Here is a 20,448-nt window from a genome sequence, read left to right as displayed (position 1 = left end):
ACCATGTGACCCAACAGTTTGAGGCAGACCTGAGAGGCTGTAAAAGGGTGGGCTGCGACCTGGGTGATCAGGTCTGATATAGTTCGGAATTTGGTAAATAGACCGTGGCCGGGTGGAGATGAACATTGCCCCGATGAACTCTATTCTCTGAACCAGGACCAAAAGTTGACTTCTGCTCGTTTATTAATGGACACAGCGCCTGAAAGGTGACCCATACTATGCCAATGCTGTGCTGAACCTGGACCCATGAGAGGCCTTTGATCACCCAATCTCTAAAGTACAGGTAGACTTGTGCTCCTTGATGTCTGAGGAAAGCGACAACTACTGTCATACACTTTGTGAAAACTTGTGGGGCTGCCAACAGGCCAAAGGGAAGAGTTGTGCATTGGTAGTGGCGTTGGGCCACCACTAACCTGAGGAATCTCCCATTCCCAGAGAAAATGGAAAGTGGAAATAAGCGTCCTTCAAATCGAGGGCAGCGTACCAGTCTCCTGGATCCAGGGAGGGAATGATGGAGATCAGGGATACCACGTGGAACTTCAATTTGTTGAGATATTTGTTGAGGTTACACAGGTCCAGGATGGGCTGTAGACCCCCTTGGCTTTCAGGTTTAGGAAATATTGGGAGTAAAACCCCTTCCCTCTCAAGTCTTTAGGATCCTCCTCTACAGCTCCCACATGTAAGAGGGCTTGCACCTCCTAGACGAGAAGCTGTTTGTGAAAAGGGTACCTGAAGAGGGACGGGGGTGGGTGGACGAAAACTGGAGGGTGTAGCCGACTGTTATAGTGCTGATCAGTCAGCGGTCTGATGTTATGTAAGGCCACACTGGGAGGAAGGGGGGATACATTTGGAGCCGAGTCTGGTATACCATCCTCGGGTGTACCTTCGAAAGGCCTGCCTGGCCCCGCCAGGGTACCTACATGAGCCCGACTGAGAAGCTGAGGCGGAAGGTAGGGGTTGATGATGTTATAGCCCTTTGCCTTTCTTTTGTAGGGCTCCTGCCTGGGAAGCGCCGGAAACCTAGGAGGCTGCTGAGGTCTGAAAAGCTTCCTTGAGGCCGGAGATGTGTAAAGGCCCAGGGAACAAAGCATGGCCTCAAGTCTTTGAGGTCATGAAGGTTGGAGTCAGTCTGTTTGGAGAACAGGAAGGTATCCTCGAAGGAGAGGTCTTAGACGGACTGCTGCACTTCATGAGGCCCAATGATTGGAGCCACAAGTAGCGCCTCATGGTGACAGCTGACACAATTGTTCTGACTGCTGAGTCAGCCGTATCCTGAGCTGCCTGGAAGGAGGTCCTGGCCACCATTTTGCCTTCCTCCAGGATGGCCATGAACTCCTGCCTTGACTCCTGTGGCGGAGTCCTTGAACTTGGCCATCTAGTCCCACAGGTTAAAATCGTACCTCCCCAGCAATGCCTGCTAGTTAGAAATATGTAGCTGGAGGCTGCCAGTCGACGAAACCTTGCATCCGAACAGGTCCTATTTTTTGAGATAGGGCTCAACGGCCCCATCTGTCCCGCTTGTTTGCAGCCAACACCATGAGGGACCCCAGGGAGGGGGCGGGGGAGAGGCGATAGGAGCGAGTACAGGGACTTGAGCTGGCTGGCTGGTACATAGTACTTCTCTGCCCTTTTTGAGGTAGGGGGCAGAGATGACGGGGTCTGCCATAGTTCCTTAACAGGTTTCAATGCCGCCTCATTAACTGGTAGGGCCACTCTGGAGGGAGCCGCTGCAGCCAGCTTATCACAAGCTGTGCACAGACTCCTTCAGATCCTCAGCTTCCAGTCCCAAGTTTGTGGCGACCCATTTCAGGAGCTCTTGATGGGCCCTGAAGTCATCTGGTGGAAGCAAGTTACTAGGGCCTGCGATTGCCTCATATGGGGATGACTAGGTAGAGGCTAGCACTGCAGGAGGGGTTGCTTCTTCCTCCTCCACCTGCATCACTTCCATTGGGGCCACTTCTGGGACCTTGGTAGTCAGGGTCCAGTGTCGGGTGGGACGAAACAGTGGCTCACCTGTTGGACACTACTGAGTATGACCGATGGGAAGGGGCCTTGGTACCAGGGAAACCCCAACAGGTTCCAATACTGCCACTGCATGGGTCAGTGGCGTGCTGGCCAAGCGCTAGCTGGGGGGCCAGTACCGAAGTCTGACGTGTAGGTTGGGTACCGGTACTTCTTCAGCAGGGTGAAGGATTCCCCCTCAGACTCTGAAGAGGATTCTTCTCTCAGAGACAATGACGGTGCCATACCCGCTTCCGCCTTCAGGTGGTGCTGGGGAACCAGTGACAGACGATGGGCTGGAGACTGCTGCAGCAGGATCATGGAGGGTTTTCCTCTGGATGCTTCTGTGATAGTCGGTGTTCCAATGGAATGCACCGACTCTTGATTCCTTCTATCCCCAGTAGTCCTGGCTGGCAGGGGGCTTTGAGGGATGGGCAGGATTGGGAGGGACATCAGATCCTTTGCTGCCTGGAAAGCCAGAGTTGAAGGGGCCTGTAGGCTCAAAATTCCATGATGGCTCCCAGGAGTTAGAGGTGGGACCCAGACTGGACATGGTGCTCTAGGCAGAGTTGCCGGAGCTGACTATGGCTCTTGGGAGGATGAGCAGAACGGCATGGGTCTCACTGTGTCAGCCACTCCCGCTTGTCCCTCTTCAACATCGGAGAGCACCCTCTCTTGGCTTGCTGTTTCTTGTGCTTCTTCCTTGGAACCAGGGGTGGAGAACGGTGCGGGGAAAAGCATGGTGCTGGTGGAGTACTTCACACCAAAACCAAAGTGCTCAGCACCAATTCAGAGCGACTTGGCTCCGAGGCTGGTCTGAGGGCTGCCTCCATGAGTGCGTGGTCTCAAGCCTCTGCAAATCTGGCACGTCTCTTTAATGTAAGTTTCCCCAAGGCACTTTAGACAGAGAGAGTGCAGGTCACTAACTGGCATGGGCTTGCCGCAGGACGTACACAGCTTGAAGCCTGGGGACCGGGGCATGCCCAGCCCTTGGGAAAAGAGTCCCTCAACAACAGGGACCACTATATACACTAATACTAACTAATAACTATATAATACTATACAATAGACTACAAAGCCCAAACCACTGAGAAAGCATTGCAAGAGCACGAGGGATCATTCCAAGCAACCATCACGGGTGGTAAGAAGGAACTCAGGGGGTATGGAGCCAGCGGCATCCCTTAAACCGGTGCATTCATATGCGGCTCCAGGAGCCCTACAGCCGGTCCTACGGATATCCCTAAGGGAAAAATTTCCAGCAATTGTGCACACGGCATGCGCAGACACCTATCATGGAATGGACATGAGCAAGCACTCGAAGAAGAATTTCAGTTTCCCCTTCATTAAATGCGTAGGGATGTTGAGATTTAATGTTTGTAAGGTGTTCTGAGATCCTGGGATGGAACACAGTGTGAAAGTAGAAGTGCAAAGTATTACATCAAATTCTTATTTAGGAAATATTTGTTTAGCTATTTAAGTTATAATGTTAAAAGAATAACTAGTATTTTAATTGTATTGAAACAATGTAGTTTAGTTGTATAGTAGAACTTCACTGTCATTTATGTATGAACGGGTGATTCACAAATTAATGGTCTCCCTGTTTCTCAATGCAGATTTAATAGAGTTCCATATGAGGTCTGAAATCACTAATAATTCATTAAGTTTACAAAATATACTACAGAAAATCTACTAGTATACTATTCAGTAGCAAATAAAAGTACAATCATCAAATGAATTCAACACATTTTGTGATGCATTAGCCTTGTTTTTTGTTTTTAACTGTGCTTGTTTGCTTCCTTGCTAATTTGCAATTTGTCTCTGAGGCAGTCTTTCCATTGACTTGGATCAGACCCCAATTATTGGTGCAGATTATTAAGGTGATATTTTGTTTTCTTTAAGAAGTCTTAAAATCTGTTACCATTTTCCACTCAAAATAAAGGTTGCTACACAATCAGTCTGCCTGAATATTCAATGGAAATATTGCACTGAATCAATGTGTATTTTTATGATTTTCATTAAATCCACAAGTTGGCTCTCTGATATAAATGGAATGAAACTTATTTTATTAGAAAATATGATTGCAAAAGCCACTTTTCAACATCCCTCTAATTCTGGACTAGATTTTGAAAATAACCAAATGCCTAATCCAAAATTAAGGCGCAAGGACCAGGTTTTCAAAGATATTTATGCATGTAAAGATGCGTGTGCCTAGGTATATTTTCAAGAGCTCCTGGCACTTAACTCCCTTTGAAATCAATGGGAGTTAGGTGTTTAGGTGGATTTTCAAAAATGCCTATCTGCATCTTTAGGCACCTAAATACCTTTACAAATCCATCCTTAAGTGTCTACAAAATGTGTTTTAAACATCAGTCACATTCTTGCATTTATAAAAAAATATTCTTACCATGAGGCTTTGCTAATAGCAATTCAGGTGCCAGGTAGTCTGGGGTTCCTAAAATGCGTTCACCTTCCACTGGGGCAGCCCCTCTTCTTACACTCTTTGGAGTCCTATATGGTGTGTCAGCATTTCCCTGATTAGGTGTCTTATGCCAAAGAACAGAGAAAAGATTTCAAATACAAATGTCATACAAAGAGCCAATAGTCTATTTCTCTTTCCAGTAAAAATACTGGCTAGGACTGCAATTAATTTAAGATACATCTTACGACTTGTACATTAATAGTATTTTATTTCCAAGTTCCAAAAAGTGTGCTTATTGCCCACTCTTCACACAACAAATTGCAATCAGAACTGCAACAGGTTTTGTACCTTTTTTTTGCTGAATGAATTTCAACTACCCCAAAGCATAAGAATGAGTGAGTCCCATTCCTTCACTATACAGGAAAATTCTTTCTGAACAATTGCTCTAGTATCATAGAGCCATAGAAAACAATTTCCCTTAAAGAAATGAAAGAATATCAGTCTTCTTACAGTCTTCAATTAGAATGACTCCTCCCAGTATGAATCTCAAAGGTAATTTAGACAGGGGATTGTCCAGATAGCCTCAGCTTTTAGCAGTGTGTGCTCAATAACCAGGCTAAAATGGATATATATATGCATATGTATTCAATATATTTTAAAATGTAACGCTCATCTAAAAACTAGAATTTGGCATCATGGGATTCCACAGCTATTACATCCCAGATTTACAAGTAATATGGCTTTTGTTGTTTTTAAGCTGTCCGCCCTGTTGACAGCCTGGGATCTGGAAGTCAAGCTGGGTTCTTGGAGTTATATATTCATCTCCAGTAATAAAGATTCTGCAGGTGAAATTCTGCCCAGTGTTAAACCTATGTGAGTCTTACTTTCAGTGGGGTTGCACAGTGCATCATTTGAAGACAATGGGATTTCAACTAATTGCCCTAAAATGGTACTTCATTAACAACTGTTGATATATGAGCTTGAAGATAATCCAATACGTTCTCCATAGCGATGCTGGCACTTAACGATTGACAGAGTAAAATCTTCTTGTTTTAGTGGAAAAAAGTAAGATGCTACTGAATAAACACCGTGTATGTTACATAATCACTTTTCAGAATAGAGACTCCCGTAAGTCAAAAACATGTAGCCCTCACTTGATCCCTAACTTTATCTTTGATGCAATAGTCCAATGCACATTATGCTTACTGTCATATTAGCAACAGAACCTGCCCATCGGAAAGGACAGTTACCTGTTCCGTGACTGGCGTTCTTCGAGATGTGTTGCTCCTGTCTATTCCACAATAGGTGTGCATGCTTGCCACGTGCACCGGTGCCGGAAGTTTTTCCCTTAGCAGTACCCGTAGGAGGGGAGCACTGCTGCGACCCCTGGAGTGGCGCCTCTATATCGCGCTATAAGGGGAGCTGTGCACTCCCCACCCTCGGTTTCTTCTTGCTAGACAACTCCGACAGAGGGGAAGGAGGGCAGGATGTGGAATAGACAGGAGCAACGAAGAGGTCGAACCGGGGAGCTCCCCACTCTTGGGAGAGTTGTTGGGCGACTTCCCAGTGGAGTGACCACTCGTATTGGTGGGAGAACTTCCTGCTGAGGCAATCGGCTCACACATTGCGCACGCCGGGTAGATGGAAGGCCCGTAGGGAGATATCGTGGGCTATGCAAAACTCCCATAGGTCCAGGGCTTCCCGGCAGAGGACCAAGGAACGCTTGCCCCCCTGCCTGTTGATGTAATACATCGCGGTTGTGTTGTCCGTGAGGACTCTGACCACCTTCCTGCGAAGGTGCAAACTGAATGCTATGCATGCCAGGCGTACTGCCCTCAGCTCCCTGACGTTTATGTGCAGAGACAATTCCAAGGTCAACCATCTGCCTTGGGTTTAAACGTCCCCTATATGGGCTCCCCAGCCCAGGTCCGAGGCATCTAATATCAGGTCTAGAGAGGGAGGGAGTTCTCGGAAGGGGACCCCGTTCAGCATATTGATTGGGAGGGACCATCATTGCAGAGCGGCCACCATGTTGGGAGGCATCGTGACCACCTTGTCCAAGCTGTCCCGGGACTGGGAATACTGGGAGGCCAACCAAAGTTGGAGGGGCCTCATTCTGAGTCTCGCATGTCGCACCACAGACGTGCATGCTGCCATGTGACCTAGGATTTGAAGGCACACCCTTGCCGTTGTCACGGTGAAGGCCATGACCGAGGCTATGAGAGCTTTGAGTGTCTCGAATCTGTCTCGGGGAAGAGAGGCTGTGGCCTCTAGGGAATCTAGCGGAGCCCCTATGAACTATATGTGCTGAACCGGTACCTATATGTACTTGGCCTCGTTCACCACTAGGCCCAGACCCGCGCATGTAGACAGCAGGAATTGCATCTGGGCCTACACCTGGAACCAGGAGCTGCCCTTGAGGAGCCAATCGTCCAGGTAAGGGAAAATTTGCAGTCCGTTCCTCCGGAGGTGGGCTGCCACCACTGTCATGCATTTGGTAAAAACCCTGGGGGCCGTGGAAAGGCCGAAGGGGAGGACTGCAAACTGGTAATGGTCCCGCCCTACCAGGAAGTGGAGGAAGCGCCTGTGACCCTCGAAAATATGGATGTGGAAATATGCATCCCGGAGGTCCAGGAATGCAAACCAATCCCCTGGGTCTAAGGAGGGGATGATGGAGGTCAGGGATACCATGCGGAACTTGTAGCGGACCATAAACCTGTTGAGGTTCTGCAGGTCCAGGATGGGCCGGAGCCCGCCTTTTACCTTTGGGATCAGGAAGTACTGGGAGTAAAATCCCTTGCCTTGAAATTCCGCCGGTACCCTCTCCACCGCACCTAGGTTGAGAAGGCATGCCACCTCTTGGTTTAGGAGGGTGGCATGTTCCCAGTCCCAGAGGTCCTCCCGGTGTGAAGGGGGTGTGTGAAGTGAACTGCAACATGTAGCCCCTGAAAATCGTGCTGAGGACCCACTGGTCCGACGTTATACGGGACCACTGCATTTGGAACGCAGATAACCAGTTGCAGAACACAAACTTTATTAACTGCGGGGCGTCCATGACAACAGGCCTGGTGGCCCCCCGCAAAGAGTCAAAACCGCCCTCTTCTCCTGCCTCTTGCCCTTCGAGGAGCCTGGTCGCGGGGCCGAGCGGGACTGACGCTGAGACCTGCGTCTCTGCTCCCTCAGTTGCTTAGGAGGGGGCGCATATCTGCCCCTAGCAGGGGGAGTGGAGGTCTGTGGCCTAGGTTTGTCCTTCGCTGGCGGGACATATATGCCCAGAGTTCGCAGGGTGGTACGGGAGTCTTTCATCCCATGCAGGCAAACATCAGTTTGGTCCGCAAACAGCGCTTTCCCGTCGAAGGGAAGGTCCTGCATCAGAAACTGAGACTCTGCAGACAGACCAGACAGGAGAAGCCATGACGCCCTTCGCATGGATATGGCCAACGCCATAGAACGGGCTGCCGTGTCGGCCGCGTCCGAGGTGGCCTGGAGGGCTGCTTTCGCCGCTGCTGCCCCTTCCTCAACCAGAGCCTTGAACTCTTTCTTGTGCAGGTCCGGGAGAAGAGGCTCGAACTTCGATAGAGACCCCCACAAGTTAAAATCATAGTGGCTCAACAGGGCTTGGTGATTGGCCACCCGAAGTTGAAAGCTCGCAGAAGAATAAACTTTCCTGCCAAAAGAATCAAGTCTCTTGGCGTCGTTGTCCTTGGGGGTGGGTGCAGGCTGGCCGTGGCGTTCCCGATGGTTGACTGACTCCACCCCCAGGGAGTTAGGTGCCGGGTGGGAGTACAGGTACTCATGTCCCTTAGCCGGAACAAAGTACTTTCTCTCCGCTTTCTTGGAGATAGGCACCAAGGAAGCTGGGGTCTGCCACAGGGCAGTCAATATGTTGGCCACACCTTGCTGAAGGGGTAGGGCCATATGGCCTGGTGCCAAGGAGGACAGTACATTGAAAAGGGTGTCCGATGGCTCCTCCATCGCCTCAGCCTGGAGTTGGAGATTCGAGGCCACCCTTTTGAGGAGCTCCTGGTGAGCTTTAAAGTCCTCCTGTATAATGGATGGAGGTGCCACTATGGTCTCCTCCGGTGCCGGCGAGGGGGCCGGTCCAGCTACCAGGGCATCGCGAGGTGCCATTGGTTCGACTCCCAAGACTGAGTCTGGGCCCGGTGCCGCCGGTTCGGTGCCCGTCGACTTCTGATTCCGAGCGGGGTCTCGCCTGGGCAGGCAATTGCGGCTATGGTGCCCATTGACACTATTGGCCCTGCCACGGTGCCCCTTGCCACTGACCAGCTTGGGTGCCAAGCGGTGGAGGCTGCTCTTGGGGCCCAGTGCGGCTTGGGGACGGGCAGCTGGGTGCCGAGGTGGCTCTTGACCGCATGGTGACGTAGGAGCAGTGGGAGCACCTACGGTTGTGCTGGTGCCGACCTTGAGATATGGACCTCGACGATGACCGGTACTCGACCAACTACTGCTCTCATAGTCGTCCCGGCGATTGCAGCTACGACACTTCGATGCCAGTTACGCCCAAGGAGAGCTCTGTCCATGGTGTCTGGCGGAGCGGGCACTCGAGCCCGAGCGTCCATAACGATGGTGTTGGGATCTGCTCCTGTAGCTCCTATCCGAAGAGGAGCGTCGACGCCGCTTCTCTCAGTGCCTGCGCTCACGGTGGGGAGTAGAGGACCTTCGAGACTCCCGCGCGGGCGAGTCAGCCAGTCTGATTGGAATGGAGGGCTGACGTGAGCTATGTGAGGACCTCATCAAATGGGGCACACGGTCTTCAGAGCACGGGCTGTGTCTTGCCAGGGAGGGCTGGTGTGCTCCCAACAGCGGCTTCCCTTGGGACCGGGGGCCCGTCTCGGGCGGCGCACCCAACATCGGGAGGGAGAGCATGTCACGCGTGGCCTGTGCAGCCTCCGGCATTCTCTCCATGGGAGAGGCACACATGGACGGGACCGGGCTACTCCGCTCAGCGCGAGTCGGAGGTCTGGATCCCGAGGGGGATCGTGAGCTACCCAACTCGGGGCCGGCCTCACCCATGTCCTTTTGTTGGTACCGCTGAGTCTTCCCTTGCTTCTTAGCGGGTGAGCAGTGCCAACTGGTGGAGGGCGCCTCGCTCCGCACGGAGGATGTGGTACCCGGTGCTGAGTCCAATCGGCGCGCCGGTGCCGGGGCCAACACAGATTCCATTAGCAGGGTCCGGAGCCGGATCTCTCTCTCACATTTCGTTCGAGGCTTGAACGACCAACAGATCTTACAGCCATCAGTTACGTGAGTCTCACCCAAGTAGCGAAGACACTGAGTGTGCGGGTCGCTTCTTGGCATAGAACTGCGACAGGATTCGCACGACTTGAAGCCTGGGGCATGCCCCGCACCAGGCAACTAACTAAAGAAGTTATCCAACTATGGAGAAGATGAGTACTACTAAGGCTACTAGAAGGGCTACAGCAAGGCTAGAGCACAAAGTTCCAACTACCTTCACTGGTGTCAAGAAGGAACTGAGGGTGGGGGGAGTGCGCAGCTCCCCTTATAGCGTGATATAGAGGCGCCACTCCAGGGGTCGCAGCAGTGCTCCCCTCCTACGGGTACTGCTAAGGGAAAAAACTTCCGGCACCGGTGCATGTGGCGAGCAGACACCTACTGTTGAATACACTGGAGCAATCACTCGAAGAAGAAGGCACATAGGTCCCATTTTAATACTAGGTTGACTTTACAAGATTCAGTTTTACTACATACAATTCGATACCTAAACGTACAGCCTAAAATTATATATATAAAAAAAAAGCTGTAAGACCATCTTGTACAGAAGATAAAGCAGTTGCTGTCCTAACTCTGTGCAGGCTGAACTATATGCTACAGCTAATTTCCATGGCTGATGTGATTTCACAGTAAAGCAGGAGCTAGCAATCCAAAAAAGGTCAGATAGTCACAGGAAAGAAAAAGTGGGGTTTTTAAAGTTAACACATTGAAGTTAGTCTCCTTTAGTCTGCCAGGGGCATTCAGCACATACTGCTAACCCTGAGAACATTTTAACAATACCCTCTCTCCTAGGTCAGCTTTAAACCTCCCCCTTCCTAGCAACAGTTAGTTAAGAAAGCTTAACCTAGTAATAGTAATGCCCAATAACAAGACAATAGCAGGCACTGGGGACTGAAACATGCACTCTTACCTTTTTCTTCCCATGGGCTACTTAATATAATGGCGATTTCTCTAAAGTCCAGACAGCAGGGCTATACATATTTCAATAACAGTAAACGTATGTATTTATATCATTGTGAATATAATTAGGATTATTGCAGTTAAAATGAGAACTTCACACCCTGCATACAGAAGTTTTTCTTTGCATCAGTCATAATGACACGCTCTTAAATTGAAACTGACAGAATGCATCACAGCATCAACAGCACAGGGAGACAAAACATGAAGCAGAACAGCAACTGCCAAACACTCAGCAGCATTCATATACTGCACTAGGAAAAGAAGAGTCAAGAAAGAAACACAGCCCAACAGAAAACCTAAAGACTCCCACAATAAGTGGCCCAAAGGAAATGTCTCACTGCTCCAAGAGAGTGTGTACTGAGACAAAAATAAAGGAGTACATCCCTTTTTAATTGTCCTTGCCTAGTTTTGAGCAAAGGATCTTCCCTTGCAGAAGGGCAAACTGAGACAGCATTTTTCAGAGGCCAAATTGTGGGTGATAACAGAGTATCACTATGCTCTTGCTGAAAGGCAATAATTTTGGCAATGCATGTGCATCCACTCACAGTCTGACCTTTTGAAAAGCTACCTCTGCTTGCCTTTGTTCGACTCTTTCATATATAATATCAAATAATTAAATCAATGACCACATGTACATACTAGTTACCACTACAACACTTGGATACATACCTGATAAACCCTATAAGATCTTCCCTTTTGTGCTGGGGTAATAGCCATGGGGTAAGAGCCACTACAAGCAGGAGAGAGATCCATTACATCTAAAGAAGCCATGCTAATTCTTGATGGCTCAGATGCATTGGACACATTAATTGGACTGTTATAACTTCGAAAAGCTACAACATTTTTTTTAAGGAGGTTCAATGTTTTCATCATCTCCTCTGAGGGAGAAGAGATTATGTCAGTACGAGTTTCAACCAAACATTTCAGGACGTTATCCTGTTCATGGCAAAAAGGCTTGCTGTCCTGGACAACATTCTCTTCCTCACCTCTTGGTGAGGCATCTTGACAACAGGACAACATTACTGACATGTCCTCAGTTTTTGATTCCTCAAAGGAAAGTTCTTTAATGCTCTTATCCAGGTCTGAAAGCTGCTTTTCTAAATGGCTTTCTGTAACAGAAATCTCAGGGAAGGATAAATCAGAGTCTGCACTCAAGATTCCGAGAGGTTTTTCATCATCAATGCATAAGAAACTAGAGTTAATATATTCCTTTTTACCGTCTTTTTCACAATCTGCATTTAGCTCATGCATAAGATTCTTAGCTATTATTGGAGTGGCTGACTTTTCTGATGTTTGCTGCCTATAGATGGAATCCTTAGCTTTTTCTTCATTTTTTTGAGTCTCCTGTAGACCTCTATCACCAGAAAGCATTAAACACTGGATTTCCGTTGTTAAACCTGTGCTTTGGTTTGCCTGAAATTCTGAGATTTGACAGCCGCGTTTATATTCTGCATTGCTTTTTTTGACATAGTTAAGTTCTTGAAGAGGACTGGTGTCAACTAGTTCAAAGCTTCTTTTTACACCTGGCTTTTCAAGAATGTCCTCCTCTTTGATGCATTTGGCAGGATCAACCAACCATGAGCATAACTGCTGGCGATTGGAAGATTTTCCTGTCTCATTAGCCACACCAGTTCTTTCCACAAGTTTTTCTTCCCAAGCCTTATTTTCAGAAAGACATTTTCTGACTAGATCTTTCACATCTGATGCAGTCACAGGAGTGTCCCCTACATCAAAATGCTCAATTTTTGCATCATGCCTGCAGCCAGAGTCATTGCTACCAATGGGAGAGATGGCAAACTCAAGTTCCTTCTTTTTTAAGGCTGTACTGTCTTTTGCATTCAGTAATCGCGTATTAGAAAGCTTTTCCTTTGTCTTGCCTGTTCCAGAACATAGTATATCGTCAGTTTCCTGGAAATAAGCACATAATTATTTTTAAATAGTAAGAATTCTAGAAATACAGCATTACAGAAATATGCCCTTTTGTGACCTAGGTTGAAAATACTTTATTCCCACCTTAATGGAAAACTGCAGTTTAACATGAAACATTTCTTACCACACCTGCTTACAAAAAGACACTACAAATATATTCTAAAAACAAGTAATTGAAAAATCAAACAGGAATCAGCCATTGTGACAATCTGATTTTGTTTAGAAAACAAGAAATGAAGCTTGCCCACTATGCTGGCCATCTATGCCCCCCCAGAACTGCTAGCCTCATTGATTACAAAGCTGAGCAAGAATCAGGCTAAGATCTCCTCTCAGCAGGCTTTCTTCCATTCCCATTGCTGCAGGCCAGTAGGGAGGTGGAATCTAATTTCCCTTCCCATGGTGCTGCACAGGATGAGCATTTGGCTGAAAAAGTGAACAGGGGCAAAGCTACTCAAAGTGCATTTAACCCATTCTATCTAAGCCGTGCTTTTGGAGTAACTGGGGGGAGGGAGGGGGCAGTCGGAAAGTGCTTTGAAAAGCTGTATGGTCAGTGTATGGGAACCCTTACATTTGTAGGAGTACACTATGCAAGTTATCTTGGAGAAATAAAGTAGTCCTGACCTGTACATCTTTCTCCCACCTGGGGCTGCTACAGCATTCTGATTCCATACTGGACATGTGTGTATGTGAGTGGCTACTGGCACTGGAGGTACCAAATCTCTTCCTAGATTGAAGGAGAGTTGGAGTTAAACTCCTCACTGGCATCCTGAGATTTAAGGCAGCAACATCAAGACCTTTGAAAGGAAAAATAATGAATAAGTTCAAATTCTGTCTGAAAGATATAGTGTACATTAGCCAGCTTCATACCAAATCTGAGCACTACTCTGAAGATAATCTTCCATAACCTCAATTGATGTAGGAATTGTTCTCAGCACCTCTTCCGTACAATGAGTTTCATCATTTTTGAAGAGGCATAATTTACCAAATGAATCAATACTAGCACTGCACTGACCATCTTTTGCATTTCAGTTTAGGAATATCAAGACACCAAAGTAAGACAATTCAAATTTTAAGGCACCCAGAGCAAAACTAACTTAGTTGTACTGCAAATATGACATGTAACATCTTTGAATTAGTGTTTGTTTCTTGATTTAAATAGATCATTTGACTTTACTGGCTCGTACATTCAGATTCAAAACCTGGCATTAGTGATCCAATAGGAAGAACACTTCAGTTGGAGTCAGCACTGAACAAACAACCCAGACTAGTTATTCCTGGGGGAATTCTGTGCCAGAGGTATATCACTATGTGTGATGGGGGGTGGGGGGAGGTGGATGAAGCGTATGGGTCAGACCCCTCCCCTATGCATCCAAATCCTTCTGCCCCGAAACAACCCCCCACCCATGAATCTCCCCTGCCACTGGGGATGCCATGGCTGGTGACTCCTACCCTGCACTGGGCTCAGCTGCTAGTCCCAGCTGGGCTAGGGGTAAGTGAGGAGCGTATTTCCCCTGCACAAATCGGCCGTGGCTGGGTCAGATGCACCCCCGGAAACTTTCCCCGGCTCCATATCCCCTCCCCTCGCTTCCTGCCCCATTACTCCTCAGCCATGGGGTGAGGGCTCCCTGTACAGGGAGCTGTTTCCCCATCTGCCCAATCCCTGTGCATCTGGACCTCCTAACAAACCTCACCCCCCCACCCGAGCTACCACCCTGCTAAGCCTCCCACACACACCCAAGCCCTACCCCTCCTGCATCCAGACCCCTACCAAGCCCTTCCCCCCTGCATCCAGACCTCTATCCCTGCACCCAGACCACCTCTCGCTGAAGCTCCTGCACTCAAACACCCACCATGGGCCCCACCCCCATGCACCTGGACCACCCTAATGAGTCCCCCACACCAGTGAGCCCCAATCAACTGCACTCAGACCCCCCGCTGAACCCCACACCCAGACTCCTCCTGCTGAGCCCCTTCATCCCACACCCAGATTCCCCCCCGCTGAGCCCCAACCACCTTCACCTGGACCCCACTATAGAGTCTCATTGCCCCTGCATCCAGAACCCCCCCCAACAAGCCCCTGTGCATCCAGATCCCCCCCAGTACCCAGACCCCCCCACACTGAACTGCTGCCTGCACCCAGATTGCCCACCACAGAACCCTCTCATCCCACATCTGGATCCCCCCATATGAAACCCATCTACGTACTTAGATCCTGCCCAGCTGAGCCTGCCTACCCACAGCTGGTGCGCCCGTGGAGGGACAGGGCCCTGGGGTATTTCTGGCCTGGCCCTTGCACTGTTGTCAGGGTCAGGTGCAGCCTCACCACAGAGCCTGCGTCCCTTGGTGTGTGTGCGGGCTTGCAGTGTGATCTTTCATCTCTGTGCACCTAGTGGCCTGGCTCCTCACTGCCATGCTGGAGCCTCCACATTATTTGACCAATAAAATATGCAGAATTTTAAAATATTGTGCACAGAATTTTTTTTTTTTTTTTTTTGGGGCACAGAATCCTCTCAGGAGTAACAAGTGTTAGACAGTATCATGTGGCTGAAGGCATTGTATTTTGGAAGAGACGTAAGCTCCATGACTGGACCCATTCAAGCAGTTGGTCAAGTTAAAAACCCGCAAATTGACAGCATTGCTTATTATGCGATTTGTTATACTTACATATTTTCAGTACTTACATGATTTCAATAGTTTGTTTGAAACAGGAGTATAATCCTTTTGGCCAACAGACATGGGAGAAACCAATTCTCGAGAAAGTTGCAAACCATCAGCAGACATGGGACTTGAACTAGGTCCTTGCATTTTCCCACTGATTGGAGTGTACTATCAAAATGATAGAAACTTTCTTAAAAGATAAATGGCTTAAAGTTTGTACAGAACATCTGCAGCTGAAAATGTAGTCTTAAATTTACTCAAAGTTAAATTATAATTGGAGCTCAGCGGAAATCACAACCCAAATCTGGCAATTCACTAATCTGGAGTAAGACCTAAAGTAGCCTCTGGAACACTCAAGTCAAAGGCACGAGCAGTCCAATCACGAAACATGCTACTGGCTGTGGTCAACTGAGACACGGAAAAGCCTCATTACTCCAACTTAAGTTCTTTTCATTACCTTAAATGCAAGCAGTTTGAAGAAAACTAACAAACAAATAACTAGATTACTTACAAAACCCAGAGAGCTGATGAGAGACAACACTTGTCCTGGAGTGCGCGAATAATCTTGTTTAGGCTTAGCCATTGATGGTGTAGTAAGGATATCCATCATATTTATCTCTAAAATTTAGAAGTTAATGCAGTGTGTCAGGTTTTTATTGGATCAATAAATGAAAAGTTTCAGTCATTAACAGTATTTAAATTCAGTGGAAAAAAAGCTTGTCCTTTAATTTGGTTTACATGGCTCTCTCACTTAATTCTGAATTTTACACAAGCTATTTCTTTACCAATACCATTCATCACATTTATTTTATTAATCCTAAAAGACTTTTCAAAGTCCAATTAGATTTCACTATGTTGTTTATGTTTTGCATTTCTCACCATAAAAACCACTGAAGTCAGTTTCATTTTCAGGTTTTCAATACTATACTGCAAAGGTTCAAAAGGAAGGCAAATGTTTGTAAGAACTTGCCACTGTTTTTTTTTTTTTTCAAAATGATGAAATAAGAGACCCCAGGAATTTTGAGGTAAGGTGGTACTGAGTATACCTTCTGGGGCATAATCAGTTCTAATTAATGTATAGAGCTAAGATGCACTGTGACAGACACCTGTTATAGTAATTTTAACATGGCAAAACTATGATCTGTTTTTGTGGTAGGATGGGGGAGACGGGCTAAAGAAATCAATCTGGCATATCTGCAGTACATTTTTAATAAGATTTTTCCACTAAGCTTATGAAGTGTGCATCTATAAAAGGGAAGGCTATAGAAAGATTTTTTTTTTTTTTTTTAGAAAAGGCAGTCTGGAAAGTAAGGTAAGAATTTCCATACATTACGAGAATATTAGGGTCGTACAGTTAACATAAAAATTGCTATAATAATTAGTCACATACTATTTCACAAATACAGTATACATATTTTTCCTACAACCTTAGATACATATAGCTTCTTAACATTTTTTCATTCCTGTAGATTTACACTAATTTCACTTTTGTTTGCAGGGTTGTAACTGTACTGGTCCAGGATACAAGATGCAAAGAAGAGTTCTGTGGAGCTCAAAAGCTTCTCTTTCACCAACAGACAGTCCAATAAAATGTGTTACCTCATCCATCTTGTCTCACTAATTTTGCTGCCATAATGGTTCAGTAATGTATAATTTTTACAGACTGTGCTCTTCTCTCTAAATCACATATTTTAATCATTTAGTCAGCATCCATATATGGCACATTCTCTTTTCAAAAAGTGATAGATTCTGCAATTCAGGGAATGAGGCTATTAACTATTAAGTAAAAATAGCTACCATCAGAGGTGATCTGTATATATCAGCAAGTTTATACTATTGTGCTATGTTGCATATACAATATAACATGTTGTGTAACAGTTTACTATGAAGCTTCAAAAATACACAACTGTCTGGCACATACAGTATATTACACAGTATCTAAGATTGTAGAATGGCATATAGTCTGTTTGAGAAATAGTATAGGATCATGTACTACAGGACAAATTATAATGCATCCGTTATGAGTAAGGCTACCCTTTAGTCACAGATATTTTTACTAAAAGTCATGGCCAGGTCATGGGCAGTAAACAAAAACTCATGGCCCATGAGCTGTCCATGACTTTTACTATATACCCCCTCCTCCAAAAGCTTACTATTTACTTAAATACTAATGCTTTTATAACAGTAAGTAACATTAGTCAAGGAACTGCACCAGTCATGTGTGGTACCAGTACAGTAGAACCTCAGAGTTACGAACACCTCAGGAATGGAGGTTGTTTGTAACTCTGAAATGTTCATAACTCTGAACAAAACATTATGGTTGTTCTTTCAAAAGTTTACAACTGAACATTGACTTAATACAGATTTGAAACATTACTATGCAGAATAAAAATGCTGCTTTCCTTTTTTTTTTTAAATAGTTTACATTTAACAGTACTGTAATGGATTTGCTTTTATTTTATTGTTTTTAATCTCTGCTGTTGCCTGATTGCGTAATTCCGGTTCCAAACGAGGTGTGTAGGTTGACTGGTTAGTTCATAACTCTGGTGTTCATAACTCTGAGGTTCCACTGTACTGGTCATTGATTAGAAATATCGGTTAGGTACAGTGCCTGGCTCAGGGGACCCTGATTCTGATTGGAGCCACTACATGCCACTGGAATGTAAAATACCAAGAATATTAAAACATGATATTTAGAAACCACTGAGGAACCACAGACTCATTGATCCACATCTCACCTCTGTTCAGAGTAACTCTGGAGAGCCCGAAGTCTGTCAATTTAACATGGCCCTCATTAGAAATTAGCATGTTGTCTGGCTTCAGGTCCCTGCAAATATAAAAATAAGATTGGCGTATAGACAATTTAGCATAAGAAAGAAGGGAGGAGAAAGCATTAAGTAGAAAGAAGTTACTCAACCAACAATGAGGGCATTTATCGTTCTCTAGGATCAATATTAGGGCCCATTTCCCATTAGGAAACCATTTTTAAGTACAGATTCTAGAGATGTGTCAGAAAATTAAATGTGTCTTAGCATTAAAAATGCAAGCATCATCATGTAGCCTGAAATATATGCCACAAGATTTGTGCATCTCATAATTTTAATCTCTTGGGGAGCATGTCAAACTGTCTCACTGAGGACTACCAAATTATTAGTACTTACTAGCATTTGACATTCAGCATTACTAGCCACTGGCTATAGATTTCAAAATGCATTCCTTGAAGTGCAGTAGTAATATAAATTGAAGAGAATATTTCATCACTGGGGGAGAAGAGCAGTCCCTCCCTTCTTCTCCCCAATCCTCCCAAAGACTTGATAGCATTCACGGGGCACTGGGGACAGAGTAGCCAAGTTCCTCCTCTTATTCCCTTTGAGGGACAAATTAAAGGAAGACAAAGTTGCTTCTCCCTTCAAAAACTAGTCTAGGGATGGATATTCACAAATAGAAACTCAATATTCAGAGGCTGATGACATGAAAGCTGGACTCCACAAAGATTACATGCTAAGACCATAAAATGAGCTTTAACAACAAACAATGTATTGGTTTGCAGTCATAAAACTACATATTAGATTTTTACCTGTGGATTATCCCATGCCTGTGAAGGTAATCAAGAGCCAGTGCTGCTTCAGAAATATACTTCACTGCCATTTCTTCATCAAAATAGCCATATATGTGGAGAAGAGATTTGACATCTCCACCAATAAGATATTCCATCACCTGCCATTGAAAGATTTCATTTTTAAAATGAATCTTTATTTTTGGTTGAGATATTTAAGATTACACAATTATGAACTACCTTTTTTCTTTTCAAAAGAGGAGCATTTCACATAGGGTAAAGCAGATAAAATAATTCTTGTGGTAGTTTAACTCATTTCCTAGGGAAGTCACTGAAGCAATGTTTAATTATATTTCTTTCTGTTTAGAAGACTTAATCCATATGACATGGCTAATAAAACATTCCTCTGATGGACATAGAAGCTTTTTATTGCTTCTTTTTGTAACCCTGGTTAGCTTTTCAATAGGCTAGATTGATTACAAATAACACTTCCCATGACAGGAAGTATAATTTGATTAAGCAAAATTCAGTGTCAGTCAAGGATAATTGATCCCAAGTTTCACAAAATATCTGTCTTATCAAGATTAAAGTATCTTAGTGATTGTATTTTGAAAATGTAAATATATAATACAAAATCCAGGCCTAAATTTTCAGAGATGAGTAATTCCCAAGATTATGTACATGACTAGAGTAATTGTGCATTCAAGAGAGTGGCGAGTCTGTAATTATGAGCATGCTTAAAGGCCCAAATGTAAAAAATTGAGCTCTGTTTTTCCTTGACATAATCAGGGCAATAACAAATGGTCTGAATACGATCCTGCATTAAACATATTTTAAAAGGTTAACTTTCTAAATTGTAATTTATTTGGGCTGTCCTAACCAATATTAATGCTATTTCAGTGTCTAAAGACCAATACATCTTTATTAAATTTAATGCAAAATTAAATGCTATACTACAGACATTAAGAGAATAGCATGTTTCACAAAAGCAAGATTTCACAAATCCACTCACCAATAGTAAGTAGGAAGCTTTTGTGTCAACAAAGGGTACCTCTTCACTACCCGCCGTATCAGCGGGTAGCAATCGATTTATCCGGGATCGATATATCGATCCCCGAACGTGCTCACAGTCGCCTCCGGAACTCCACCAGAGCGAGCCGCGGCCGTCGATCCCGTGCCGTGTGGACCCCAGGTAATTCGATCTAAGATACTTCGACTTCACCTACGCTATTTGCGTAGCTGAAAGTTGCGTATCTTAGCTCGACCCCTCCCCCCCCCCAGTGTAGACCAGCCCAAAGTGTCTTCCTCATCCCTTCTGGCAGAATCTAGGCTTTCATTTTAAAAAGTATGGGTCCTAATGCCTTCTGCATAGCTAGGGTATCTCTTGTATGGATCCTGCTCAAATCCTACTCCAAGACTTGGGGAGGGAGTGTTAAATTGCTGGTTCTACCACAGAGAGCCTACCACAGAAGAAGGCTTGGCCTATATTTATCTCAAGGGTGTGTCAGAAGCCTGTGCTAGTCTTTATTTTATCCTTCAATCATCCCGTTCCCACCTACCCCAATTAACTCTGCACTTTAAGTACTGGCAGCAAGAGCATACATTTTACTGTTCGTGATCTACTGGATATTTTTCAAGGCACACACACAGACACTCTGACCCCACAGTCTTC

At 45.6% G+C, this 20,448-nt stretch overlaps 1 protein-coding gene across 3 annotated transcripts in view; it reads right to left on the bottom strand.

The window, feature by feature from the left end:
- Nucleotides 1-20,448, bottom strand: part of MASTL (microtubule associated serine/threonine kinase like) — a 44,238-nt gene that overhangs the window by 13,090 nt on the left and 10,700 nt on the right. For all 3 annotated transcript variants that reach the window (XM_008162867.4, XM_042858128.2, XM_065582927.1), the window contains exons 3-9: nucleotides 18,798-18,937; nucleotides 17,959-18,047; nucleotides 15,732-15,838; nucleotides 15,244-15,388; nucleotides 13,184-13,356; nucleotides 11,303-12,541; nucleotides 4,406-4,544 (exon numbers count right to left, since the gene is read on the bottom strand). In XM_008162867.4, coding sequence (XP_008161089.1) covers nucleotides 4,406-4,544; nucleotides 11,303-12,541; nucleotides 13,184-13,356; nucleotides 15,244-15,388; nucleotides 15,732-15,838; nucleotides 17,959-18,047; nucleotides 18,798-18,937 — 2,032 coding nt within the window. The remainder of the gene's footprint in view (nucleotides 1-4,405; nucleotides 4,545-11,302; nucleotides 12,542-13,183; nucleotides 13,357-15,243; nucleotides 15,389-15,731; nucleotides 15,839-17,958; nucleotides 18,048-18,797; nucleotides 18,938-20,448) is intronic.

Source organism: Chrysemys picta, chromosome 2, assembly GCF_011386835.1.
Source record: "Chrysemys picta bellii isolate R12L10 chromosome 2, ASM1138683v2, whole genome shotgun sequence".
In the NCBI taxonomy this organism is placed as follows: Eukaryota; Metazoa; Chordata; order Testudines; family Emydidae; genus Chrysemys; species Chrysemys picta.
Note: the sequence above shows the minus strand (reverse complement) of the source record. Positions and strands in the feature narration are given on the sequence as shown.